This window comes from Rhinolophus ferrumequinum, chromosome 18 (genome assembly GCF_004115265.2).
Source record: "Rhinolophus ferrumequinum isolate MPI-CBG mRhiFer1 chromosome 18, mRhiFer1_v1.p, whole genome shotgun sequence".
Lineage (NCBI taxonomy): Eukaryota > Metazoa > Chordata > Mammalia > Chiroptera > Rhinolophidae > Rhinolophus > Rhinolophus ferrumequinum.
The window spans coordinates 44,582,348-44,609,733 of record NC_046301.1 but is presented as its reverse complement, the minus strand read 5'-3'; the positions used below and the strand labels follow the sequence as shown (position 1 = coordinate 44,609,733).

Here is a 27,386-nt window from a genome sequence, read left to right as displayed (position 1 = left end):
AATGGTGAAAAATGAGCCCATTCTGCATATAATTTAGAGATAAACCAATGGGATGGGTTGGATGCGGAATGGGGGAAAAAAGAAAGAAATCAAGGAAAAGTCCCTGGTTTTGGGCCTGCGTACCAGGTGGACGGTGGAATCGGTTTGTGAAACAGGAAGACTTGGAGGGAAGAACGAGGGGCTAAACTACATGGATAATTCTGTTTGGACATAAGGTTAAGGTGCCCCTTCGATGTCCAAGTGGAGACGTTCAAGAGGCAGAAGGATAAATGAGTCTGGAGTTCAGGAGAGAGATCTGTGCTACTGACATAAAGTGAGCCTAACTGCCTGGAAGCTATTCAAAGCCACATAACTAAGTGAGGTGGCCGAGGGTGAGAAAGAGGGAAAGGGTCACGACAGAGCTCCAGGGACCATCGCTTAGTGAGTGGGAAGGAGTGAACCATGAGGTGGAGGAAATCAGGAGACACGGGTACACGGAAGCCAAGACAAGAGTTCAAAAAGGAGGACAGTCAACTGCGTCCAAATAGTAAGGAGCATAGGGTGAGCAGAGGAGCAAGCAACAATGAGGTGTGTGTAGACTCAACAAACTCTAACAGGACCGAATGGAGCTTACATGGCAGTGCAGTATAATCAAGCAACAAACAGAAACTCTCTCCTTAGCCTGAGGTTCGCTCTCTGGGCTTCACAAGTGTCCCTGCCACCCAGCTCAGGGCTGGGCTGGTAATGAAGAGCAGGTCCTCTGGCCCAGCAGAGGCCTGGGAGGCAGGGGACCTGGCTGGGCCACCGATTAGCAGCGCGCAGGTTAGGCAACCTCTTTGAGCCTCATTTTCCTCATCTGCAAAATGGGGCTCCATCACCCACCCTGCCTATACACAGGACCACGCTAAAGGTTAGATGGGGAAATGTAGATGCGACTGCCTCACGCTCTTCCCAGCCCATAGCACACACACAACATAAGCTTGTTTGAGACCATGGTCCCCGGCTGGAAAAAGCCTCCCCTCTATCACTTGGTTTGTTTTTTTTTGTTTGTTTGTTTGTTTTTGGTTTTTTTTTTAATTCTCATTATATTTCCTTTTTTTTATTTATTTGTTTTTTTAATTTATTGGGGTGACAATTGTTAGTAAAATTACATAGATTTCAGGTGTGCAATTCTGTATCACATCATCTATAAATCCCATTGTGTGTTCACCACCCAGAGTCCGTTCTCCTTCCATCACCATATATTTGATCCCCCTTACCCTGATCTCACTTATATGTGGAATCTAAAGAAAAGAATAAGTGAATGAACTAATCAGAAACAGTTTTGGAGACAAAGAGGAAAAACTGAGGGTTGCTAGATGGGCGGGAGGGGTGGGGGTAAGGGGGAAGGTGAGGGGATTAGAAAACAGTCAGTAACCACAAGATGGCCACAGGGTTTGAAAATTAATCTGGGGAACGTAATTTAGTGGTTACCACTTGGTTTTCACACGGCCCTGCTGGCAGAGGCCCGTCTCATGCGTCTCGTCCTCCAGCCTCACACACCGCACCCCGAAAGGTAAAAGGGTCCCTGGTCTTCCTATTGGTGAGCAAGAAGCAACCTCCAGAGCTCCCGCTGCTCATCTAAGAAGCTTAAGAAAGCAGGGCCTCGGGGACCTTCCTCACCTTGGGCCCCACCAGAAGTGGGCAGTGGTGGCCAGGAGCCCCAAACCATCCGGCATGAAGCGGTGCCTCAGTTTCCCCAAGAAGCAACCATCCTGCCCCAGCATGCCTCGCCTGCTAGTCCTCTCCAGGCCCAGGGATCCGGCGGGACCCCAACCCTCATCCCCTGCTGCTCTGTACGGCCTGAGTGCTATCCTCCCCAAACTGGCCAGGCGCCCTTATACCCTTGACTTCCTCTCGAACTTTCCCTTCCCCTCCAGTCCCCCACAACACGTGGCCACCCCAGCACCGTCAGGGCCACCTGCATTTTGGAAGCAGGCCAAAAGTCAATCTGATGAATGGCAAATTCACTGAAAAACAGTTCGAAAAAAACCAATTGCTTTTGCGTATCATTTGGTATCTTGTCAAATTTCAACCACTGTCAGAACCTTTTCTCCAAATCTACGAAAAGTATATTAGACTTAATTTTGTGTTTCTAGAGATTAAAACCTTTGATTTCATTATTTCACATTTGAAGGGACTTTTTCAGGCACTTTTGAGCCACTTTTATCCTTTTAAAACTAGTTTGGGTAGGTGTTTTTTTTGTTTTAATATTTAGGATTTTTACCATTCTCACACCAATTCCCACAATGGTAGATAAACTTTAATTTTGTCTGTATGACAATTCAAAACCAAAATTGAAGCATTTCACATTGACGTGACTCACCTAAATCTTTTCTCAGCATTTTTCATTTGTGCTGAATAAATGGAGGAATGGGGGGGCCTTAGTCATAAACTACATTTTGTTTACTGATTATGAATCTACTTTTCTCACCATAAGAAGCATACGTCAACCGTGACCGTTAGATTCCAAAAACTCAATGAATATACCTTAAAATACAGCTAAGAAAACCATTTCCAAAAATCTTCAGAAGAAATGAAAACCAGTCAGTGTGAATTTCTACACGTTTTTAAAATAACGAAAAGAAACAAGTTTTGATAAATCAATAAATTTGGTAAACTTGGCAATTTGGTCATTCAGTGCACTGAGTTTGAAAACAGTGACCCCGAGGCAGCTCATGGACAGCTGACCTCTGGGCCCAGGATCAATGGGAGGCCTTTCTCCTCATGCTACCTCTGCCATTTCTTCTCCTGTGTGTCTCCTGTCACCAGGCTACCACCCTGCTCCTCCTTGAGGTTGGCACTGCCAACCCCACTACCCCCATTGCCCGCCATCAGGGACGACCTCACCCCTGGCTCACTAGCCTCCCTTCTTCCCCTTCCCATTGGCTCCCACTCAACACTCAGCCTTCCTGCCTACGGAGACCTCTGCCCGTCCTCTCTCCCTACTGTCATGTCACTCCCTCCCTCTGGACTTCCTCAGCAGCTGTAGCACTCCTGAAGCAGTGCCCTCAAACACACCATCTCCTCACCATCCCTCCCTCCTTACTACCCCACTCCCACACCCTAACCCACTAACCCCTCCACTTGCTCTTCCTTAGCCATCCCCCCACACACACACTGTCCTCATTTTCCTCCCCACCCAGCAAACACCCGGACCTCCTCAGCCCGCTCCTCCTCAATCATGCTCACTACCCAATCCTGGTTAAACCCATGCCCCCCCCATGCCCCCATGGTGCCTCGGAGCCAAATGTCTGTAGCTGGAGAAATACACACAACCAGGCTGACTGGTCTCACTTTAAATTCCTGAATGCCACACCTCAAATGCCATTGTGGCCAAGTTTCACATCTTCTCCTGCTTCAATCTTCCTACACTGTCTCCTCCCCCTGTTCTTGCCTCAGACTTGCATAGAAAACAGAAGGTGTGGACAAAAACTCCCTCACCTTCCCTCCGCGGCAAGGCCAACCTCTGCCACCTGTACTATGCCCCAGCTCTGCCTCTTCTATTCTGAGGGAGGAAAGTCCCATCCCTCCTCCCCCTCAAGGATATCACTCCTGAAATGACCCCTTCCTCTCTGCTTCAATGTCTCTCTCCAATGAGTCATTTCCAGCAGCGTCTGACCGACCGCCTACCTCAAAACACGACCAGAACAATGCACAGGCTTCCCGTCACCCAAGTCCACATCCTCTATTTCATTGTGTGCTTCACAGAGAAATGCCAAAGAGCCACCTATGGTGAGCCGCCTTCTCCCCTCACCTTTGCACCTCCATCCTACCCAAAACACGCCTCCAACCCACCACCCCACTAAGGATATTCCAGTTAAGGTCCTCTGTGACCTCCATGCTGCCGAACCCGAAGCTCACTTCTCTAAACTTCTCCTACTTGACCTCTGGAGCTGCACTGGCACAGCTGACCACCTCTTGTCCTGAGACCCATGCTTCTCTTGGCCCCCTCCCCCCGGCATCCCTGACTTGATTTCCCCTTCCTCATTGGCCCTCCTTTGTGTGGAGAGTCCCAGCCTCCCTCTCTCTCTCCACACTCTCCAGTGACCACTTTCCCTGGTTCTAAACACCATCTATATGCTAATGACTCTCAATCTATACATCAATCCTCACCTCTCCTCAGAACTCCAGGCTTACAGCCAGCTACCTACTTGGCATTTCCAGGCGGATGTCTAACTACCATGTTTCCCCACCCATAAGACCTAACTGGAAAATAAGCCCTACCATGATCTGTCAGGATGACGTCCCCTGAGCAGAAGCCCTCCTGTGTCTTTTGAAGCAAAAAGGAATATAAGACCTGGTCTTATTTTCAGGGTAGCATTTCAACCCTAACGGGGCCAAAAGAGAATTCTGGTTTTCTGCTCCCCTCCCCAAAACTGTTCCTTCCCTCATTTGCTCCATCATGACATATGGCAGTGTCACTGTGGTTCCATCCTAAATTATCAGCATTATCTTAAACTCCCGCCCACATCCACTCAACTCTGCCCACAATGGACCCCAGAGCCACGCATCCTCTCCATCTCTTCTGCTGTCTTGGGACGTGGCCACTGCAGCAGCCTCTCACTGCTCTCCTACTACCACTCTTATCCAAGCCTCTCCTCACCACATGATCCAGTCTCCCACGACACCGAGTAACATATTTTGCCATGTATAATGAGCACTTTTTGGCCCAAATTTGTGAGGGAAAAAATAAGGAGGTTCGTTATCCATGGGTAGTACTAATTCCATATCTATATAAATGTTTTTAATGCTTTTATGCTTATGAATTAAAAGTATAACTCTAGAAATCAATAACGGTATCTGTACGCAAAATCATACCCTAGAATATGATAATCAGTTTTGTTGAACTTACGATGAACTTGCAACAACGAAGAGTTCTTGGCTTTCTATGGTGTGTAAATATCCCAAATTTGTTACCGGTACATAAAATTTCTTGTACCATAATATGTTAAAAAATAAAGGATAACAATCCTTTATAATACAAAAAAAAAAGTACCTAAATGTAAACAAATAAGAATTCGAATTAAAAAATTAAAATGAAAGATTTTTTTTTCCCCTGAAAGTTTGGGCCAAAACATGGGTGTACATTATACACAGGAGCGCATTATACACAGCAAAACATGGTAATCTTTTCAAAAGCATAAAGTGTACTGTGTTACTCAAGTGTCTAAATTCTCCAAGGGTCCCTCATCACTCTTAAGAGTGAAATCCAAACTCCACTTGCCTGTAGCAATCCGGCTCCTGCCTGGCTCTGTGCCACCTCCCAAACCACGTCCTCCGCCTCATTCCCTGGGCCCCAGCCACACGGCCTGCCTTAGGTCCCGCCTTCCACCATGCGTGTCCCCACCTGGGGCCTTTCCCCAGTTGTTCCCTCTGCCATTCCCCAGACTTTCCCATGGCTGGATCCTTCTCGGGAACCATATTTTGGCATTCCCAATCTAAAGTAGCACCTGTCAATCTCCATCCTGTCCTCCAATTTTAATTCTTTGCCTAGCATTCATCACTATTTTACTATGTTTTTGTTAATTTGTTTGTTGGCTTATCTTTCTCTGTTTTTCTCTGTCTCGGGCTAATTGAACATAAGCTCCATGAGAGCAAGAGACTCCTCTGTCTTGTTCATGGACATACCCTCAGTGTATGGCACGCAAGAGGTGGTCGGTGAGTATTTAGGTATGAGTTCATACACTGTGCTTCTGCAGAGAAGGTAACTAACTAAGGTCCAGAGTTCAATGTCATCACCTCCAGACTGGAAAGCCCCAAAATACACACACCGAAGTTCAGTCCACTCATTGTTTTGTTGACCAGGCGAAGATTACCTTCCCATCTTCTAATGCTCCTCTATATTCATCCCTGATCACCGTGCCCAGGGCTTTCCTCAGAAATACGAGAGCTGAGGGCAGCAGTTGTTGCCCTGAGGGAAGGGCCATATCTCCACTCGCCATTTTCCCACTCAGCCTTCTCCGACCAGCCTCCCTTCCTTCCCTATTCACATGCAGAGGAGGCCACGGACAAACACTGGTAACCACACACACACACACACACACACACACACACACACACGTCACCCCACACAAACACACGTCACCCCACATACACACGCCCACACACACACCACCCCACACATACCCACACATACACTAACTACCCCCACCATACACACACACACACACACAACACCCCACACATACACACGTCACCCCACATACACACGCCCACACACACACCACCCCACACACATACCCACACATACACTACCCCCACCACACACACACACACACACCACCCCACACATACACACGTCACCCCACATTCACACGACACACTTACTATGCATGCTTTACATCCCCCACCTACACACTACACGCATGTGCACACATTCTGATCTCTCTCAGACACATTCCCTGCTCTACCTACCCCTGGGGTTATGGTGACAGATATGGTGGGGAGGGCATTCCCAGGGCAGATGTCCAGTAAATACGGTGACTACAGCTCATGGCTAAGCCAGGAGTATGCTCAGGGGGCACAAAATCCTGCAGAGCTAAGAGCAGGGAGACCCAGCTCAGAACACCACACATCCCACTGCTGGCACAGCCTGTCTTATGTTCCCATGAGGAAGCCAGGAGGTGAACCCCAGAAGGTGTTATTTGAAGGGCACCAGAGAACACCTTCACCCCAAAAAACTTCACCCCAACCATGGTACCTGAAATTCTACCATGAAAACGCCTTGTTTAGGGTTAAATTTTGTTCTCTCTCTGTTATTTTTTTTTTCATAGCAATTTTTCCCTTGGACACAAAGGCAACCAAACATGACGTCAACACCCTGCTCACACTTTAATGTGAGCAAATCCTTCTAGCCAGTGACAGGAGCCTGAGGTCCCCGGGCATTGATGAGAGAGGGGGCAGAAATGGCACGGAAAGGGTAGGGGGGATGCAGATTTCTCCCGTTTCCCCCAGACGCCTCGGCACCGTGTGATGGGAAAGCCGGCCTCCTCCCAGTTGTTCCCAGCTGCTGTTCAGCAGGAGTCACTGGTCCCCTGGCCCCCTCCACCCAGACGCCTCAATTCTCCCTGTCCCCTCTACCCCACAAGCCTCTCCTTGGCCATCTGACGAATTCTCCCTAAAAGGGGAGGGGTAAAGGTAACAGAGCGGCAGCAAAAGCCCAATTTTCATTGATACTCAGAGTCTCTGACAGCTGTTAGAAGAAGAATGTGATTTTGAAATTTAAATGGCACGCTTCTGCACTGGCTCAGGGAGACAACCTGAGGATAAGCAGTTTACCGCCTGAGCCACCATGCGAGTGGGGGCAGGGACAGAGCTTGCTTGTTCCTTCAGTTCCTCCCCTGCCCTCCATCCCCACACCCACCACCTCCTCACGGGGGCTGCCTCAGAATGGGGTCTCCGTGAGGCACCCACCAACGAGAGGAATGGATAAAGCCCAAAGGGAGAAGGGGTTCGGGGCACAAAGGCTCAGGCACACCCTCAGTGCCCCTTAGGCATCCAGCAGAACTGAGCCAGATCCGATTCCTCTCCCACGCCCGCTAGAGCCGCTGAGGCAACCTTCATGGGGGACTGAAGCCCTCCACCACCAAGGGCAGCTCGGTCCCTCCCCAGGGACCTGGGACCCCTCGCCAAGCAGTTAACCCTGAGTTCGTCCTGGAAAAGTCCTGGGCAGGAGTCAGGGAGGAGACCCCAGAGAGACCAATCTCCCATCTGTCAGAAGGGTCTCTATTCAGTGTCCTCTAAGCCTCCCAGGCTCAGAAGATGAGTGGTTCCTTCAACACCCCGAGCTTGGCCAGGACTCCGAGCCATGACGCTGCCAGGGCCGTCATTCCCAGATCCACTCTCTCCTCTCCCAAGACTTCCCGGATTTCCCCAGACACTGCCAGCTGCAGCCTCCCCTGGACTCCTGGGCAGCACTCTGTCTACACCACCACCAATACACCGCTTACTGGGTGTCTAAGGGGGTGCCTGTTAGCCCCACTGGACAGTGAGGACATGGGTTTATTCACTTCAAAGCCGCGTCTACGTGGAAACCACTGAGCACTCCACGTTTACTGAGCAACACGTGCTCCTCCAGACACAGCCCCAGCCCCACCTCTGCCAGAGGCACTTCTGAGCACCCAGCCAGGATCCGCCTCACTCAGCTTCAGGGACTGCTATGCATAACACACACGGGACACCTCACTCAGACTTGCTTGGACCTCCTAGTCACCTTTCCTTGTGCAGGCCTAACACCCTCCAGCCGGTGACAGTGCCACCCGCGGCCACCATCCCAGTGCTCCGTGCTCCAGCATTGTGTTAGGGAGCTGTGCACGCGTCATTGCCAATCCTTGCAGGGTAGGTCAAACTGTTCCTTTTTTTTTTATTGGGGAATATTGGGGAACAGTGTGTTTCTCCAGGGCCCATCAGCTCCAAGTTGCTGTCCTTCAATCTAGTTGTGGAGGGTGCAGCTCAGCTCCAAGTCCACTCACCATTTTCAATCTTAGTTGCAGGGGGCGCAGCCCACCATCCCGTGTGGGAATTGAACCAGCAACCTTGTTGTTGAGAGCCCGCACTCTAAGCAACTGAGCCATCCGGCTGCCCTTCCAGCAACTCAGTGGCAGCTCGTTGTCTTCAATCTAGTTGTGGAGGGCACGGTTCACTGGCCCAGTGGGAATCGAACTGGCAATCCTGTTGTTCAGAGCTCGCACTCTAACCACTGAGCCATCTGGCCGCCCTGAACTGTTCCATTTTATAGATGGTAAAAATGAGGTTCAGAGGTGTCAAGTGACCTACCTGTCGTCACCCAGCTAGCTGGTGGATCAAGGCCAGGATTCAAAACTAGGACCAGCAGGCCTCAGAATCCACGTTCCACCCCCTATTCCAGGACCCTCCCTGGAGCTGTATTAGGAGCACAGCACTGACACAGAGACCAACACCCACAGTCCTACATGAGCCCCAACACATGACAGTGAGTGCCATGCTAAAGGACAACGTGCTATGGCAAAAGGGGGCAGAGTGGTGTTCACCTCTCAGGGGCCATCTGCAGGGCTTCTTGACAGAGGTAGGGTTCCCTCCTCTCCTGAGCCCCCTAAAAGGGGACCACCTGAGCCTCCAGCAAGAACATCTCGGGCCTGTCCTGGCTCCATCCAAGCAAGATGGCCCACCTAGAGGCTTCCTTGCCAACTAAGGTGGACACCACCATCTCTTCTTCCTTCTACCCACAAAAGGCCCCAAGCCCAGCCTCTCGCCAGCCTCCGTGTGTCGCTACCCAGTCATAGTGGAGCAACCAAGGCCATAGCAGCTCAGCAGGAGCCCTGGGTCCCCCTGTCCCCTGAAAACCACCCAGTCACCTCCCACTCCAGCCCCTACCCAGCACGCTCATGGGTTGGAGGCAGCCTCACATCACCAAAGGCGTGTGTTGCCTAAATGCCGGCTTCCAGGCCGGCCCTGCCATGGCCTGCCATTCGACCTGGAGAAATTACTCCACAAGAAGTTTTAGTAGCTACATGTTTTAGTGCAATGTACCAGGTACCAGGTCAGGCACTTCTCTGCTGTATCTCACTCAGTCCTTCCAAAACCCTGGGAGGTAGGGGTTTCTATCGGCCCCATGTTATACCAGAGGAAACGGGCTTAGAGGTGAGGCACCCACTGGGCGGGAGCGGAACCAGGATTCAAACCTTGGTCTCTGTCTGTACCTTCTCTCTGGGCCTCAGTTTCTTTTCCTATCAGGAAATGATCTCAAAGTTCCCTTAGATGATCTCAAAGTTCTCTTCCAGCTGCAGAAAAGACATGTTTGCGTAAATATGTTTCCTACCCGGGCATCTGGCAACACTTGCACTGGATGCCAGAGGCCCTGAGGCCCTGCCTCTCACCAAGACTGCCAAGGCAGTGCCTGCTGACAGCCCAGCCGAGGACATCTGCCTGTCTCTTCTGCCTTCAGCGTGGCCCGTGGTTGTAAGGAAAACCGCTGCCTCGCCTACCAGGGCCTTTCATCCTCACTTTGATGGCCTCCCTCCAGGTGGAGGGGGCATTTCTGCTGCCCTCACTCTCCACATCATCCCTTCACAACGTCTCTCCGCCTGCGATCTTTCTTTTTCCCTGAGAAGCTTTTCTCTCTTCTCTCCACCTCGTTCCATCCTCTCCTGCCTCCCCAGACAGGACCAGCTGGGAATCAGTGTTCACACGACACCTGGAGATGGAAGAACGCTCACCTTTAGCTCCTCCTCCCCTGCACCCCCTCTAGAAGGTACGCTGCCACGACTGAACGCCCTCGGTAGACAGAGGATGACTCACTGTCACTCTGCCTATATCTACTCTCGTTGAATTCTCCTTATCAACCCTACGGGCAGGTATCACACTCCCATCTGACAAACATGGGCACCACAGCTCCAAAAGGCCACCATGAGGCCCAAAATCACACAGCCGTAAGTGGATGAGTCAGGATTCAAACTCAAAACTGGATGGCTCAAGGCCCACACGCGTCCCATGTACCAGGTGGGACTGGTGCCCTGAACACTCCATTTCGTGTTTTCAAGGGCAGTTTGAATTGCTCCAAACAGGACAAACGTCACTTATCCATGAAGTCTCCTTTCCCGTCTATAAGGCTGGGGCAGGCCATTGGATGCCTCCAACATCACTGTCGCCGTGGTTCAGGGCACACCCAGACTGCTCTCCTCCTGGTCTTGGACTTGGGACTAACTGGACACCAGGAATCCCAGAACCAGTCACTGAGCCAGGGCCTGTGTCTGAACTGGGCAGAGAGGAGGGGAGGACTTGCCCTTCCCCCATGGTATCCAGCGTCGGAGTGTTGGGGGAATCCTGGCAGCTTTCTTTGTCAACAGAATCCCAGTAGGACTTTCCAAGAACCCCAGCAGAAAGAGAAGGCCAGAGATAAAGAAGAACACACATTCCCAGGGGCCCTGCACCAGGGCTCCAAATTCTCAGACAGTAGATGGTAAAGAGAAAGTAGCAACTGAGCCCCCAGATACAATAGTCCCAATTGGGGGCAGTGTGGCCTAGAGGAGGGCCACCAAGACTCCTGGAGATACCCCCCGACCCCACCGTTGTTCCACACAGAGGTGGGGGTGGGGCAGCATACAGCCAAATATGGGTGTGTGGAAATGAGAATGTCTCCACACCACCCTACAGGGCAGCAGCCTTGTATGCACCCAAGGCTTTGGTGCAGGCCAGGCCTCCCCAGCCAGCAAGCTACAGGCAGTAACACACATGCCCAGTACTGACCCCTTGGCCCACAGGGCAGCCAAGCGAGGGCCTGAGATCACCTGCGCTCCAAGCTGCTCTGCTCACCCTAGTATACTAAAGCACAATGATGCTGTCTGGACAGCCTGATGGGAAAAGGTTGAGGAGTCCTGCTGTACACCCATGTGTTCCTTCTTCAGAAAGGAAATGTAAAGCCTGGAGCAGGTAGTGACCTGCCCAAGCCTCTCGGCTGATTTGTGGCAGAGAAGGCACTGGAATCCGGGCCTCCCAGCTCCCCATGCAGCCTTCTCTCTGCTGAGCCCACCACGGCCCGCTTGGTTTCTTGGTAGCAAACCCCACCCAGCTATGCACCCAAGTTTCCCCAGACAGAGCCGCCCACACACGAATTCTAGGGCGTGTTACCAGGAGCAAGGAGGAGGAATCCGTCACAGACCCCAAAGCCTTGCCCTCACTGTGGGGAGCGGTCTCCAGACACAGGGACCCAGGGTTGTGTGCGCCCAATTATATCTGGGCAGCAGGTCAAGGAAGTTGATTCAGTGAGCGGCAGACAGTCATTTCCTCATTTGTCTTATCAAGGTTCTTGTCCCACAGGGTGTCAAGTCCATTCCGTAAAGATTTTCTGCTAAGGAGACACTTAATGTGAGTCTGGGAAGCAGCACAGGCCTGGCTAAGACGAGGACCTCTGACCTGCAACCTTCAGGGAGCAAGTTAAAGGTATTTCTTCACTGGAGGGAAACCCAATGGCTCCCGCCTATGCAGCAGTACTCAAGTGGTACCTGAGCCACTGGTAGGGTGGGAAATGGGTCATCGGAGCCACGAAGTCATCCCCACCATCGCATCCACAGGTCCACCATCTCTTCCACCTGCATCTGTGCCCCTGGGCACTGTCTCAAAGCAGGGGTCCAAGGCGAGTTTCCATCCAAAAATAACACCTCTGCTATTATCCCACCGAGGGCCTATGACGGTGAGAGCCCAGGCCAGGGGGCCCAACACACAAAGCATCTCTGAAGTCTCCATTCCATTCACCACCGCCACCAAGGCCCAAGGGCATGTCCAAATGGTCCCCCTTTAACCAGTGCCTCCTTTCTCCTGAGGGTCCAGGATTTCTCCCACCAGGTGTATGTGTGTCATCTCATCTCAATCCATTAGACATGCATTCTCAACAGGAGAGGAGGGTGTCACCCCCAAGGGAACAAAATTGGATTCAGCACAAAGTAGATATGACAATGCTTTGTGGCCCTCCAAAACTCAATCTTGCCTGAGAAAATTGTATTCCTTGGCATTTGCTAGGGGCTGAATTGTGCGCCGCAGAGTTATTTGTATGTGACAGTATTTGGAGAGAGGGCTTTTGGGAGGTAAACTTAAATGAGGCCGTAAGGGTGGGGCCCTGATCCAATAGGGCTGTGGCCTCATAAGAAGAGGAACAGATCACTTTCTCAGTCTCTCTCTCTGTCTCTCTCTCCCCCGCTTCTCCTCCCCACCTCCACCAAGTCTCCTGTCCCACTCAGCCCTATGTGGACACAGTGAGAAGTGGAGAGAGACTTCTCACTCTACAAGTCAGAGTGACAGCTCTCACCAGAAACCAAACTCTGCTGGACCTTGATCTTGAACTTCCAGCCTCCAAAACGTGAGATAATAAATTAATGTTGTATAAGCCACTCAGTCTCTGACATTTTATTATGGCAGCCCAAGCCAACTAAGACAGACTTTCTCTCGTTAGAGAGAATTAAGTTTTCTCCTTAGGGGGATAATGGCCGGGGGGAGGGTGGGCAGCATTGTCTTAAAGAAGTCTTCGTTTGAAAGGGCTTGGGTTTCACTGGAGAATCTTCTGTGTCACCTTTTAGAGTACCACTTCTCACCTGGCAGTGATTGCGCCCCCAGGCAATGTCTGGAGACATTTTGGGTCATCACAACTTGGGGAGGGGGTGCTACTGGCACCCGTGGGCAGAGGCCAGGGTTGCTGCCAAACATCCTATGAGGCACGATCCTATGGATGGCTCCTCCCACAGAAATCACCCAGCTCAAACTGTCAATAGTGGTGCTGTGGAGAAACCCTGGTTTACAGCATATGGAACGTCAGAAGGCTTCAAATCCTGCCCCAAACCATCTGGAAACACAGGGATCCCAGGGAAGAAGCCCACCCCGCCACCTTGGGGCACCAGTGATTACTCCAGGAAGAGCTCACCCTCAGCCCCTACAGGGCCCTCCTAAAGATCAGAAGCCCCTCTCCAGTGCCCGAGCAGGGGCTGGCTGCCCACTGGTCCCCCAAACGACAGAGGGAACAAGGCCAAGAAGAAGAACCAAAAATACTCATTGGGCTCCCACATGTGGACTATGGGTGGCAAGCAAAACTGGAGCTCCACCTGAGCCTTCTCACTCCGCGGGCAGGCAGGATGGGAGTGGCCGGGGATCAGAGCTCTCCCTCAGAGAACCCCTCAGTGGGGTGCAAGGAGTGGAGCCCTCAGGGGCGTCGGGAACCCAGAGCACCACGAATGGCAGTGACACTGATGCCAACAAACCCAGATGACGCTTCCTGAACGCTCACGCAGCAGCATGCCGACCCCTTTACCACCACTCGCTCATTCAGAGCTCACGACAATCCACAAGGTAGGCACTCGCTCCACTGCACAGCTGAGGAAACTGAGGCCCCAAGAGCTTGCGCGACTCAACCAAAGTAAAAGGGCCCCACGGTGGAGGAGCTGGGGAACTGGAAAGAAGGACTCAGGAAGGCAAAAACCGGTGACAGAATAGGAGAGTGACGTCAAGTTTCAGATTCAAGACCTGCTGCGTGGCCGGCCAACGCTAGCAATTCCCATAAACGCTTTACGCCACAGACAGCTTGGGGGTAAGTGTCATGTCGCCTTGTTTACGGATGGGGATATGAGGCTCAGAAACGTAAAGCTGCTTGCAGGATGCCCGAGCCAAGCCCCGGGCTCTACCTGCCATGCCGAGGAGAACCAGGGAGGCCCCAGCACAAAGCCACTTACCTGAGAAGATTGAAGCAAGCCTGAAGATGTCCGAGAGGCGTGAGGTCACCGGCTCATAGGGCGAGGCCTCGTAAAACTCCTCACCTGGAAGAGAGAACAGCGTCACGCACAAGTGCCCCCTTCCCAAAGTGAGTGGGCAAGTTATGAATGAAATGTTAGACATGTCACATGGGCGAGTTATTTCCTCCAGCTAGAATAGTAGAAAGTCCCCCAAAGCAGGTCAGACTGCCTAATCCACTCTCTCCTGACCTACCAGCATGACTAGCCCTCTTCCAAGGACTTCCAAATGCTTCTGGAAAGAAGGCATGGGGGAGGTAGAACCATGATAGCCTGTGGAAGGCCAGTTCCGATCCGTCAATACAACACCCTCATTTCACCAGAGAAGGTGCAAAGGTGGCCCAGAGAGGTGAAGCAACCTGCCTGAGATCGCACAGCGACTCATGGCAGCACTGGAGCTAGACTCTGGTCTCCTCGCCCTCACACTGGCATTCTCTCCCAGCACACCAGGCTGGCTCTGCTCAGGCCACTTGAGAGCACAGAATGTCCTCTTTGCTTCCCGTCATGACACCAGAATCACACAGGGCTAAAGGTCAGCTGAGCAGAAGCCTGGTCCCAGGCTCCTGGCAGCCTGACCCCCTCCTGCACTCCCTACCTGTCTTCACCACCACCTGCTGGCTCCTCAGACTTCTCCTGGGGGCTTTGAGTGTGTCCGAGGCTTGGCGACAGGAAAAGCAAGGGAGCGACAGGAGATAAATGACACAGGGCTGCCCTAGAGACTTGCCACCACCTCCCTGGACTCCCGCCCACTCAGCCAACACCTCACAGGAAAGGAACTATCCTCTCGAGACATTACTGTGAGAAGAAATCAATGAAGAATCACTCAGGCTGTGCGTGTGTGTGGAGGGGCAGGGGAGACACGGAAGACCCACCTCACGCACCGATCTCCCACCCACCCAGGGCCCGGGGCCACGGCAGGCGGCCCCTGCCTGGGGGAGCCCAATGGGCAGCATCCACGGGGACCACCTGCAGGAAAGTGCCTGCCACCCAGAAGCAGGCCTGGGAATCCGCCTGTGGGAGTGGGGGGCTCAGTCAGCCAGGCCCTTGAGGTCACCCGGAGGCCAGGACTGGAGGCCTTACCAGCCTTCAGCAGTGCACACAGCAAGGCATCTCTCTACTATATTGACAGGCCCCCCCCCCGAAAAAGGCATAGACCCCCAGATAACACGGCAAGCACACTCCCCCTGGAGAAATGGCCCCACTCTTCACTTGACCTCATAGCAGCACAGCACCTTATGCCCTACGACACCCAACACACAGCCGGAGGCACAGGGGGTGCCCAACTAGCATTTGGCGATCGACCTGATTCAAACATTCCTCCTTCCATCAGACCCGACTCCAATCTTCCCCATGGGGCCTGTATGCTCTCTACCCACTAGCCCTGGAGAAACTCCCTGTGGTGGGATCACCAGCCAGCGCTAGTCGTTGGGGCCAAATAACATAAGTGCTTAGGAAGCACTTTTATAATAAAAACGATGTTACACTGTTTTCCACGTGCCAGCCCTATTGAAAGTGTTTTAGATGTACTAACTCATTCAATCCTAATTTCTCTATGAGGTAGGGATCTTTAGTCTCCCTATTTTACCAATAGGGAACTGGGGCACAGAGACACTAAGTAACTTGCCCAAAGTCACACAGGTGTAAAGTGACAGAGCCAGGCTTCAGACCCAGGCAGTTGGCTACCGAGTCTAAGTACTTAATCACTATGACTGCTGTCTCCAAATATAAAGTGTTATTCAAACCACACATTCTTAAACAAGTACTGCTGTGGTTTAACTCTTCACAGGACGGGTCTTCCCCCAGCTGGACTGCTGGCCCTGCGCAGGGCCTGTCCTTCCTTATTGCATCTGGTACAGGTCTGCACCTAGGTACAGGTCAGCCAGTATGATTGGCTAGGGGATCTCTGGGGGAAAACAGCCTCTCACAGCACTGGCTGGAAGGGGCCCATCCTATTTAAGTCAACAGAATCCACCAGTGGGAAATCCGAAGCCTGGCCACTCGGGCATCCCCGGCAGCCAGACTGAAACCAAATCAGGACATCAGGTTCCTGGGCCATGACCTGGGAGAGGACATGTGGGAGGCATTGGCTTTTCACATCTGAAGGACCAGAGTGGCCCGGAACTTCAGCGTCACCTTTGGAGAAGGCAAGAAGGTGGTCTCGAGTTCCCCATGCAGCCAACAGCAAGCAACAGCCCCACCTTGTAAATACCGGTGGTGATGGTGGTGGTGATGATGAAAAGGGAAGACAGGCCCAAGGCCACAGGATCTCCCCCACGTCAGGGTAAAGGGGCCAGATAAAAAGTCAGCTTGCTATGTGCTTGCTTGCTGTGTGCCCTGGCATACCACCTCACCTTCCTGCACATCAGCTTCCCCATCAAAATGGGGGTGGGACCAAATAACTCCAGGTTCTTTGCAGTCGGGACCATGTAGGAGCTCGGTAGAGGCCACATTCCTGCCAGCATCAGCTCTTTCCATTGGCTTCAGCCTCAGCCTCAGGCAGAGGGAGACGTGTGGGGCCAAGTCTCCAGGGGACTTTCACCCACCAGCAGGGGCCAAGGAGAAGCCAAGAATCAAAGCCCAGACCCACACAGGTCTCCCCCGATTCTCCCTACCCCACCCAGGCCCAAGCCAGGTTATTAGGTTTATTAAGGAATAGGGAGGAAGTGCTCGGTGGACCATTTCCCCCGTGCCATAAATAACTAAGTCTCAGACAGATCCTGTCACTCACAGGAACATTACCTGCTATTAAAAGGCCTGTTGGCTTCCCTTGGTCAGCCCTGGGCAGAAGCTACCTCTGGTCCCCAAGACTCAGGGAGGGGCAGGGTTCTGAGGAATGAGAAAAACTGGGGGTCTGCTTTTCTAGAATGGGTCCAGGGGAAGGGCCTCCCAACCTGTATGAGGGCTGGTACAGGGACCATGGCTTCTTCATGCTGTTATCTTCTGAAGCACACAATAGGTGCTTAACAGATGTTTGTTGAGTCACTGAGCCAACAAACCATCTCAGGATTTAGAACCGAGCCATCTCCAGCCAGGCATTCCTGGGTCGAAAGGGCCTTCAAGACCACAGGGCAATCCACAGCATAAATGTATATTATGCTTGCTATCATCCAAGCGCCTCATTGTCCCCGTATAATCAGAAGGTCCTCTGTGCTCTGATGCGGTGATGTCAGAGGGAGCCCATCAAATGGGAAGGTTCTCAGGTGGCCCACCCAGCCCTTCTGGCTGGCAGTTCTGTTCCCTCCCCTCTGCATTCCGCAGCACATAGGACACCCACCCCAACTTACTGCCCAGTCTCCCTTGGGTTGAAACAGAAGACTGCAGGAAAGAAAACAAGAAACTAGACAACCCAGCTCCCTGAATTAGGGACCTTCATTTTCTGTGCAATACAGTCCGCCTGGGGCGCAGACAGCTCCACACACGGAGACCAAAGTGTGTGGGCCCCTCTCTTGACTCATTTCCAGTTCTAGGACTGGAAGTTGCCAGAAATGGGACGAGTGACCACCTGATTCATAAGGAATCACTGCTATGAATGGTGGTGACACTATTAATAATTATATGCATGGCTTATTTCCATATTCAGGGCATAGTTGAACTACCTTGGCCACTGGTCAGGAACCCCTCGCTATCTGCCCTCCACACCTGGTCCATTTCCACCTTCCTTCCAGCACCTGGAGGCGGGGTTGCTCCTCTGACCGAAGGCTAACCCCCCCACTGAACCCACCTCGTCCCCTCCCCCAGGCACTATCCACAGAGCACCCCTCTTTCCTTCACCTCAGTAACTCCATCACTACTGTAGTGCCTTAGAATTTCAACTGCTCAACCTTCTCACATCTTAAAAAAAAAAAACAGTCATCCCTTGTTCTCTCCTCTTCACACATAAAGTTCTACAAGTTGCTGTCCACATTCATCATCCCCAGCTCCCCAACTACCTGCCATTCACTCCCTAGCCAGGCTTCTGCTCCCAGCCACCTAAGAAGCTCACACCCAAGGCATCAGGGACACTTTTCCACCTTCTCTCCTGCTGAACCTCAAGTACTGGAGGCTGAGCCACGCCTTCCTTCTAAGTGAGCTCCTCCCTGGTTTCCTGCTGCCCCCCACCTCTCTCTGAGCCTCCTCAGTCACCCTTGCAGTCCCCCCTTCCTCCCCTACCCATCTGTAAATGTTGGGGGTTCTGGGGGCTCTGTCCCTACCATCCTCCCAGGGTGATTGCACCCACTCCCTTGGCCCTGGTTCCTACCTACAAGCTGATGGCAACTTCTACATCTCTATTATGTCACCTGAGCTGCAGCCCTGCATCCCCAGCTGTCTGCAGGGCATGGCCAACGAGAGGCACATGACCACAAATGAACTCATCATGTCCCTGCCCTCCCCCCTCTCAAAACCTTTGCTGCTCTTGTGACTGGCCCCACCCCCCACCCAGTCTCCCGAGACAGAAACAGGGTCCCTCCGTGACTCTTCACTCCCTTCACCAAGATCTGCGGGTTCCACCTCCTGCCTAGCTCTTGGATCCTCCTCCTTTCCGGACACATCCTTGTTCAGCCACCGTGATTCCCGGCCTGTGGCACACAGCACCTCCGAGTCTCTCCGGTCTGCTCTCTTCATGGAACGACACGAGCATCGTCCTGTAGCAGAGCTCAAGGATGATCTCACAACCATCCAGGGTGCCCTGCTGTCCACCAGATCCCAGGCACCCCACCTCTCCTCACCCCACCCCACGTCCTCCCTCCACGTACAGAGTCACCTGCAGGTGTGTACGCGAGTTCAGCTCTCTCCCATGCAGGCCTTTACCCAGCCCTCCCTGCACCTCCCACACTCTTCCCATAGCCCTTCACCATGTAACTGCACCACACTCTTTAGTCTCAGCTGGGAGGCTGCCTCTTCCAGGAAGGCTCTCTGTGTTCTGTAACAAGGGGTTAGATGCCCTTCAGTGCTACCACAGCCTCCAGTGCTTCCGACAGCACTCTCACCACCAAATGACAGAAAGCTTATCTGCACCCCCAGACTATGAACTCCAGCAAGGCGGAGGCAGCCCCAGCTTGTTCACGACTGTTCCCACAATGCCTAGCAGACAGTAAACTCTCAAACAGTTGTTGAATTAATAAATGAACGTCTGACCCAGGTGGCCAACCCTCCTACAGAATATGCAAATCCTCTACACTCCAGTCTGCAGGGGAAGTAAACGGGGGAATTGGTTTTGTGTGGGGAGTGATACAGGTTCCGCCTTGGGACTTGGGGACAGGATTGCCGCATGATATGGACGTGCTGCCCTCACACTGCTCCAAGCTCTGTAAAAGGTGCCTAGGCCCAGTCCTGGGATCAGGAAGCCACCTGAAGAGCAGGCCTCCTGGGAGCTGGAAGAGCGGGAAGGGGCCAGCCCTCACTTCGGTGGGTAAGCAATGGGAATGGCAGGGGCTGGCGGGCTGGCCGTTCAGCTCTGCAGGTCCACCCTTCTCTCTCTTCTGTTCTCACTTCTCCATCTTCCTGGGACTCTTCCTCACCTCCTGTGACCACTTCACATAGTCATAGGTCCTTCTGTCCCCAGCTTACTTCCTCTCCCCACAACCCCTGCTCCCTGCTCCTTTCTCCAGCAGTGTTCACCTGACCCTCTCTCTTCCTCAGCTGCCCTCCTAGGTTGGGTAACTACTTCCTGGGGATCTAGTTTCCCCCCAGCAGAGAGGAATAGAAAGCTAGCCAGTTCACTCCATCACCTAGCCCTTCCTCTGAACCGCAACGCTCCCCACCCCCACCACACACACACACACACACACACACACACACACACACACACACACACACATCTGGCCATCTCCCCCACCCAGCCAGGCTTACCCTCCGTCAGCCCCAGGTGGATGCTCCAGTAGATCTGCAGGCACTGCAGCTCCTTCTTCATACCCCGCTTGCAGCGGCAGTCGTACAGCGGGCTCTCCTGCAGGACCTCCAGGGCCGCCTGGCACTCCTTGTTGGCCAGCATGGTGTTGCGGTCCCGGCCCGCCAGGCACTGCCGCAGCGTGCGGTAGCGGGAGCTGCAGTTAGATTCGGCGGCACACAGCTCATTGGCCCGGACACAATCCACTGGGGGGCGCCAGCCGTGCAGCTCGGGGCCCTGCAGGGAGGAAGGGCTGGCCAAAGAGCGGAGGGTCTCCTCTGGGTGGTGGGGAGGGAAGACAAGCATGAGTGAGGACCGCCACAGTCTCCCACCCAAGATGCAGGGCTGGGGGTCAGGCCCTTCTGGAACCTCACCCCCATTTACTCCAAAGCACATCAAGGCCCACTCAGTGCCACCTTTCCCAACAGAGCAGGTCTCAGGAAGGGCTGCTGGTGCCAAGGCACCAACTTCCCTCCTCAAAACCCAAGGAGAACTCAAGCTGCCATTCTTCCCAGACTCTATCAGAGTCACTTCCAGTTCCAACCACACACCCCTCAGCATGTGCCCTGGACCTGGAAGCAAAGCTCTACAAAGCCAGAAGCTCGGGCAAGATCACAGACAGTCCAAGATGCCAGGAAGCCAGAGAAGACCGTGACAGCCTCAGCAGAGAACTTCAGGGTGCAGGGCCTGCTGGCGTGTGCAGAGGTGGGAGCACATTCATAGCTCCTACGCCTCCTGTCAACTTCAGTTCCAGCCAGAGGGCCACCAAAGCACTGGTTAAACGGTGAAAGGGGCAGAAAGTAATTAACTTTCATAGCCTTTAGGACCTTACACACCACAGAGTCCGGGCCCGATTTTACCCTAAGGAAACTGAGGCCCAAAGAAGGGAGATGACAACTCAAGTCACACACAGGCTGCAAAGGCTCCTCGAACCCCTAGCCTATTTATTCTGAGTTCCTAGACTGTAAGAGAAGACCCAGAGACCAGCCTGACCCCATGCTCTGAGGTGTACCACAGTCCCGCCCAGCCCCGCCACACCTCCCAGTCCAACTTCACAGCAGCCAACGCCTGAAACCAGGACTTCCACAGACAATCTCCGCCCCAGTCCCCACCAAGGAAAATCCAGTAGGTTCGCCTGAGAGCAACTCCATTTTCTTTCCGTTTTCTCTCTCTCCACCTTTTTCCTGTTTCTCTATCTCACTTTTCCTAGTTCTCTATCACCATTTCTCTTTGAATAATCTTGTTCTCTGTCTCTCCCTATCCGGCTCTCAATCGCTCTCTCTCCGTCGCCTCCTATTTCTTTTTCTCGTTCTTTCCTCGCTTCCCACCCTCCCCTGAAACCCTCTTGCCCCCTGTCTCTCCCTTTTCTCTTCTCTCCAAAAGGCAAATATGAAGTCAATTACAAAAGGGAAAGAGCATCGCTCCTCAGCTGGTCTCATACATGAAACCTGGCTTCTCCAAAAGTGAAGGTCCCCCCTTCTCATCGTTCACCCCCAGTGTCCAAACCCACAGTCCTCAGGAGGGAGGGAGATCAGGGAACAAGATTCAGAGGTGAAGGGCAGGGAGAGGTCCACTCGATCTTTTCAAAATCAAGCTCCCAAAATGCTTTCCCCTCCCATAGACATCTTCCCGGTCTCCCTGTCCTCTCCGAGCCTCTCACTCCAGATACTGCCCTAGATAAAGGCCGTACCATAGCCTATAGCCAAGACTGCCTTTTCCAAGACCCAAGGAGTGATTTGAAAAGCTTCCTCCACTCCATCCTACCCCAAAACATATTATGATCCTAGGCCAGAAGTCTCCGCCTCAGAATTCCCCCATGTCTACCCAGAAAGGCCACTTTTCACTCCCCCCCTCACCCGCCTCCGCGCTCCGGGGGGAGCTACCGCAGGGAGACAGCGACACCTAGAGGTAAAGCTCTGCACTGTGAACTCGTCTCCCAAAAGAGCCGAGAGCACCGGAGGGAAAGAGCCAAGGAGGGAAAGGAATCGGCTCCTCGGGGGAGGAGGCCTACTGAAGGGCAGAGAGTAGGCCTGGAGAAAGCCTCGGGGGCCAGCGCAACAGACATTTCCTTCCCCCACCAACCATACCTCTGCCTCAGGACAGGAAAAGCTAAAGGCTAAGACGAAACCAGAGAAGGAACCAGCATGGAGTGCCAGCATGGACAGTGGGACATCTGCCCAGACCCTGTCCACCACCCAAGCCAAGGCAGCAGCTTTATTTCCTGAATTCAGCAAATTCTTAGATCCCTGAGCAGAACTTGGAGCACCTGGGCCACCAGGAGCAGCGGAGCTGACCCAGCCTCATTTGCACCTGCTGTGTCCACCTAACCAGCTAGCCAGCCGGCTGGAGCCTTAAGACCAACCCAGTCTTTGGCTTTCCACTGACTTCACTCATCCCAGCATCCCAGCAGGCTTCTCACCTCCCATATTGACTGTGCCTGAGGTGCACTGAGAAAGGGGCACCCTCAGCAGGCTTGCCGATCAGGATATCAGCCCAGGGGGGTGGAACAATAAGAACACTTACCCTGCCTACCCTACAGGTGGGGTCTAGAGCCCTAGAGACGATCCTCACAGAATCCCGGCTCCTGAGCCAAAAGCAAGGGCTTCCCCCATCCTGCCAGCTGACACATGTGACTGGGGCTGGAGATGCTGGTGCATCCTTTCACCAAACTGCCTGACTGCCACCTGTCCCAGACTCTTCTAGTTGATGTCATGACCCCTGGAAGCATTCAAGCCCAGCCAGCGAAAGAAATCATGGCAACTCAGGGCCAAGAATTCTGAGAAAGTGAAGGTCAGAATGTATCCTGGTGATGTTTCCAAGTTCTAGATTGGGAGAAAACTCAGATCCATCAAGAAAGACACCTGGAAGAGCTTCTAGGGACACTGGAGACTGAGCGACTACACAGAGCTACAGCCACCCTCCTGCACTGAGTGTCCCCAGAAGAGCTGGGATGCCAGTGGAAAGTGGGCCCTCTGACCAGACCCTCCCACCCCACCCAAATAGCTTTCCCCATCTCAGTGTCTCCCTGGGCATGTCAACACTGGAGATCAGAAGGGCTGGGCCGGAAAGGCCTCTGCACCCCCAGACCACCCTCAGAACCTTGAGAGGGGCACACTAACGGCCCTGCTCCTGGGAACGTGCTTCCCTATGCCCCCCACCCAAGTCCAGGAAAACCTCTCCCCAAATGGAATCGCCAACCAACTCCCAACTGTGCGCTTCTTGCTGGGAAAGGGGCCCTAGGGCTGGAGTTTCCTTATCGCCAACCTATCCCTTCCTTCTTGGCTGGCCTAACCCAGAGCCTTTCAATATCCTGTGGTCACTTGGTTAACCACTCATCTAGTTTTGGAAAGGGACTTCTCAAGGGACAGGAACTGAAGGGCTCTGACCAAAGGGGCTGCTGACCCCACTCCTCTACTGCTCTCACCCCCTTCTCTCACCCCTCAGCCCCCAGGGTCGCATACACCAGGGTGAGCATCTCTGACCAGCACACGCTCTCACACACACCCCTACACATGCACCATAAGAACAGAGTGGACTCCTCAGCCCTCTCAGCTGGGAAAAGCCTGCCTGCAACATGAGGGTCTGGGCTGGACATAACTGAGGGAACCATCCGGCTCGCCTCCACTCTGGGTCCTCATTAGACACTGATGCCCGGCAGTCCTGCAGGCCTGGGGTGTGTGTGCAGCTCAGCAGCGTGCAAGCTGACTGCCTTTCCAGGAAATATAATTTTATTTTCTACTTGGTCCCAGAAAGCTGGGTTTTCAAACCAGTGGGAGAAAAGGTCAGGGTTTATAGCAGCCCCTTCTGACTGAGAGTCCACTTGCAGAGGGTTGCCGGGAAGGGCTGCAGGATCTCAGTGGGCCCAGAACACCTACCCACCTTCCTCCCTCAGCCCCTCCCACCTGAGAAGCTGCCTCTGGCTTAGGACAGCAGAACAGTGGAGACCACACCCTAGAGCAAGGCTAAGCGCCCTGGGGAACTCATGCCTAAGAGAGGGGGAAGAGGGGGTGGATAAAGGGCCCAGGGCCCAACCAACAGTGACTGGAATCCCCTGTCCTAGTCAGGAGGGCACTTAGACCACCCACATCTTTCTGAGACCAGCACCCACCTCCCCAGGCCTCCCCCTCTCCCCTCCTTCAGGAGGAACAAGGTCTACTCATGACCCAGCTAGGCAGCCTGGCTCACCACTGGCCACACAGCAGGCCAGGGTGGTAGGAATAGCACCCACACTAAAGCAAATATGTGCTCCTTTGAGACACACACACACACACACACACACACACACACACACACACGTCACCCAGCTCCCTGGACAGCACCTGCTCCTGGAAGCAGCCTTGCCTGGGACTCTCAGTCCGCATACAGCCTTGCAAACACCCTCTTTTCCTCACCTCCACTCCCAGAATGCTCCCTCTCTACCAACTTCCCAAGCAGCTGAGATTTCATAGACCATAAAAGAGAGGACCAGGGTTGGGAATTCTGGGTGGGAAAGAGACTGCCCAGGGTCCCCGGCACCAGGCAGCCCTCCTTCCTGCCTTTGGGGTCTTACAGAATCAGCAGTAATTCCGATCTAGTTTTTTCATTACCCCTCCTACATCGCCCAAACTTTGGCCTCCCTCCTTATTCTTCGCACCAGCTACAGGGTCCCCCGGTCTCCAGAGGTAAGAAAGGGAAAGAAGTGAACACAGCTCACAACCCTCCACCCCCCGCCCACCGTGTGGCTGGGCCTGGGCATCGGGGAGGGTAAAGAGTAGGAGAAACTTGAAAAGTGTACCAGGGAGGAGAGCCGAAGGAAGAGGTTCAGGGAGTTGGAAACGGGGTGCATTTTCCAGAGGTTGATTGCTAGGTGGAGGATGGCTGCCAGCCCTCCCCACACAGAGATGTCCAACCAGGAGCTACTGGTGAAACACCCATGCCCTCCACCACGATCCACTGAGGAGCCGGGAAAGGAGGGATTGGCAGGATTTTTCTCATTGGCAGGATTTTTCTCTCCCGACACTGAGTCTCTTCCCTCCCTCCTCTCTTCCAGATCAAGAGTTGGATTTTTTTTTCTTAAGTTGCCCATTATTTTGAGAGAAATGAGTGCTATCATTGTGTGTGAATGACGAGTGTGTGTGTGTGTGTGTGTGTGTGTGCGCGCGCGCGCGCCTGTGCGCGCGCGGGAATGGCTTGGGTGTGCTAAGTCTCCTTCCAGATCTCCTCGTGTAACCAGCCAACCCCGGCGCCTGCCCTCTGCCCGCAGCCTCGCGCACGGCCCTGCTCGGCTGGCAGCGCCCGGGCCGGCTCGCTCCCCGGCGCCCCGCTCGCCGCACCCCCATCCCCAAGTCCCCGGCTGCTCGCAGGCGCCCGTACGCGCAGCCCCGCGCGGCACCCCAGGCTCCAGCCGACCTGCTGCCCCCGTCGCCTGCAGGTACTCACCTAGAAAGAAGAAGAGGCAGAAGGCGTTTGCCAAGATCATGTTAAATAAATCCCACAGGTTTTTTGTGGTTGGTTGTTTGGTGTTTTTGTTTCTTTTTGTCTTTCTCCCTTGGGTAAAATAAAAATAACAACAGTAATAATACCCAAGCAGTGATAATCAGCCCCAAATCCAATGCGGAGATCCCAGCGAGTCCACCCGATAAATATCCTGAGTCCTGCGATGTTCGCCTCTGGCTGGAGGGGCTGGCTGGAGGGGGTGGGGAAAGGAGGGCGGTGGGCGCCTCTCGAAGCCCCCTCGCCCACTAAAATCAAATACACAGGTACATCTGTGGATGTCTGCTTCCCACCGACAGCGATCCCGAGGTCTGCGTCCCTCCGCTGGTCCGGGAGGCGCGGGGCCCCGTGGGTCCGATCCCCTGTGCTCCTCTGGAGGGGCTGGAGGAGGTGGGAGGAGAGGTGACGGGACAGTGAAGGGCTGGAAAGAATCGGCGAGGGTGGGGGTCAGCAAAAAAAAAAAAAAAAACGCAAATAGAAAGCAATCCACCGATGGGGGAAGCGCCAGGGAACAATCCAGCGAGAGCTTGGAGGACGAGAGACTGGAGTCGCTTCTTTCTCTCCAAGACGAAGGAAAGATTCAAAAACACCTTCTTTCGCTACCCCTTGGCCGGCTCACTTTTTTCTAATGGAATTCTGGTGCCCGAGTCTCGGCGTGCGAGTGTCTTCCTCCCTCTCCCTCCCGCTTCTCTCCGGGCTCTCGCTCTTTGCTCGCTCTCCCCAGCTCTCCCTGGCTCGCCTCTCTCCCTCCCCTCTCCCTCGCTCCCGCTCCTCCCTCCGCCCGCCCCCTTCCCCCTTCGCGGCTCCCTCGCTTCGGCTCTCGGCTCTCGCGCCCGCGCCCCTCTCCTCCGCCGGGGGCTCGGCGCTGGGGCTCCCAGGCGACTGGCGGCGCGGGGCGCGGGCGCGGCGGAGCAGCGACACTCTGCAGCGGTGGCCGCGGCAGCACGGCGGTGTCGCCGGGGAACGCTGGCTGAAAGAGCTCGGCCGCCCGCTGTTCCCTGGACTGACCTGCTGCCTGGACCGAAAACTGACGGGCTCCCCCGGCTGCCGCGCAAAACCCCCAAATCCTCCGCGCTCCTGCCACCCCACCCCCACCTCCAGCCGCGCGCTGGCTGCGCTCTCCCACCGCCACCCCACCCCACCCCTGCCCCGCCCCCTCGGCCACCGAGTTGTGGACGCCGGAGGAGGGTCAGCGGAAGCTCAAGGCCGCGGAGTCCAAGACCCCCAGTCATCCCGGGGGTTGGAGGAGGGGCAATAGAAAAGAAAAACCCCGTTTGGCAGCTGGGGTCTGGGGAGGGAGCTACACCCTCCTCCGGCGGCTACGTCCAAGGATGGGGAACCGGAGCCGAGAGTCTCCCCGGAGGCGCCAGGGAAAAGAAGGACCCCTCGGACGCCAGCCGCCAGCGTCTCGGTGCAGCCCGTTGGCCCGGGTCTAGCCCCTTGCACACATACACGTGTGCATTCCACGCGAAGCTCGAGAACTTTCCTCGCACGCCCGTGGCGCACTCGCCTCCCGCACGCCTAGCGTCGCAGCCCTTCGAGATTCCCTTTCCCTACTCTCTCCTCCCTGGCGCTGGCATTAGGCTGCCGAGCCGGCCGCCCTGACCGCCACCTCCGGGGCAGCCAAAGCTGCCCGAACCACGCCGAATGGGTCAGGCGGGGGCTTGCTCCGTACGCCGGCGGGAGCGCCCAGAAATCACCCAGCTAGGGCTCAGCGCTAGGCTTGCGACCCCGCGCTCGGCAGTGGGGTGGGCACCGGGAAGCTCTCCTGGGCAGTGGGC

General features: G+C 54.1%; 1 protein-coding gene across 2 annotated transcripts in view; it reads right to left on the bottom strand.

Annotated features, from left to right (window-relative positions):
• GFRA2 (GDNF family receptor alpha 2) overlaps window positions 1–26,315 on the bottom strand; it is an 83,922-nt gene extending 57,607 nt beyond the window's left edge. The window contains exons 1-3 of one of the 2 annotated variants that reach the window (XM_033135327.1): window positions 25,552–26,315; window positions 20,097–20,411; window positions 14,211–14,294 (exon numbers count right to left, since the gene is read on the bottom strand). In XM_033135327.1, the coding sequence (XP_032991218.1) occupies window positions 14,211–14,294; window positions 20,097–20,411; window positions 25,552–25,591 (439 nt within the window). In that variant the 5' untranslated portion in view covers window positions 25,592–26,315. The remainder of the gene's footprint in view (window positions 1–14,210; window positions 14,295–20,096; window positions 20,412–25,551) is intronic. The other variant, XM_033135328.1, reaches the window with a different exon arrangement.
• Between the last annotated feature and the right edge of the window lie 1,071 nt (window positions 26,316–27,386).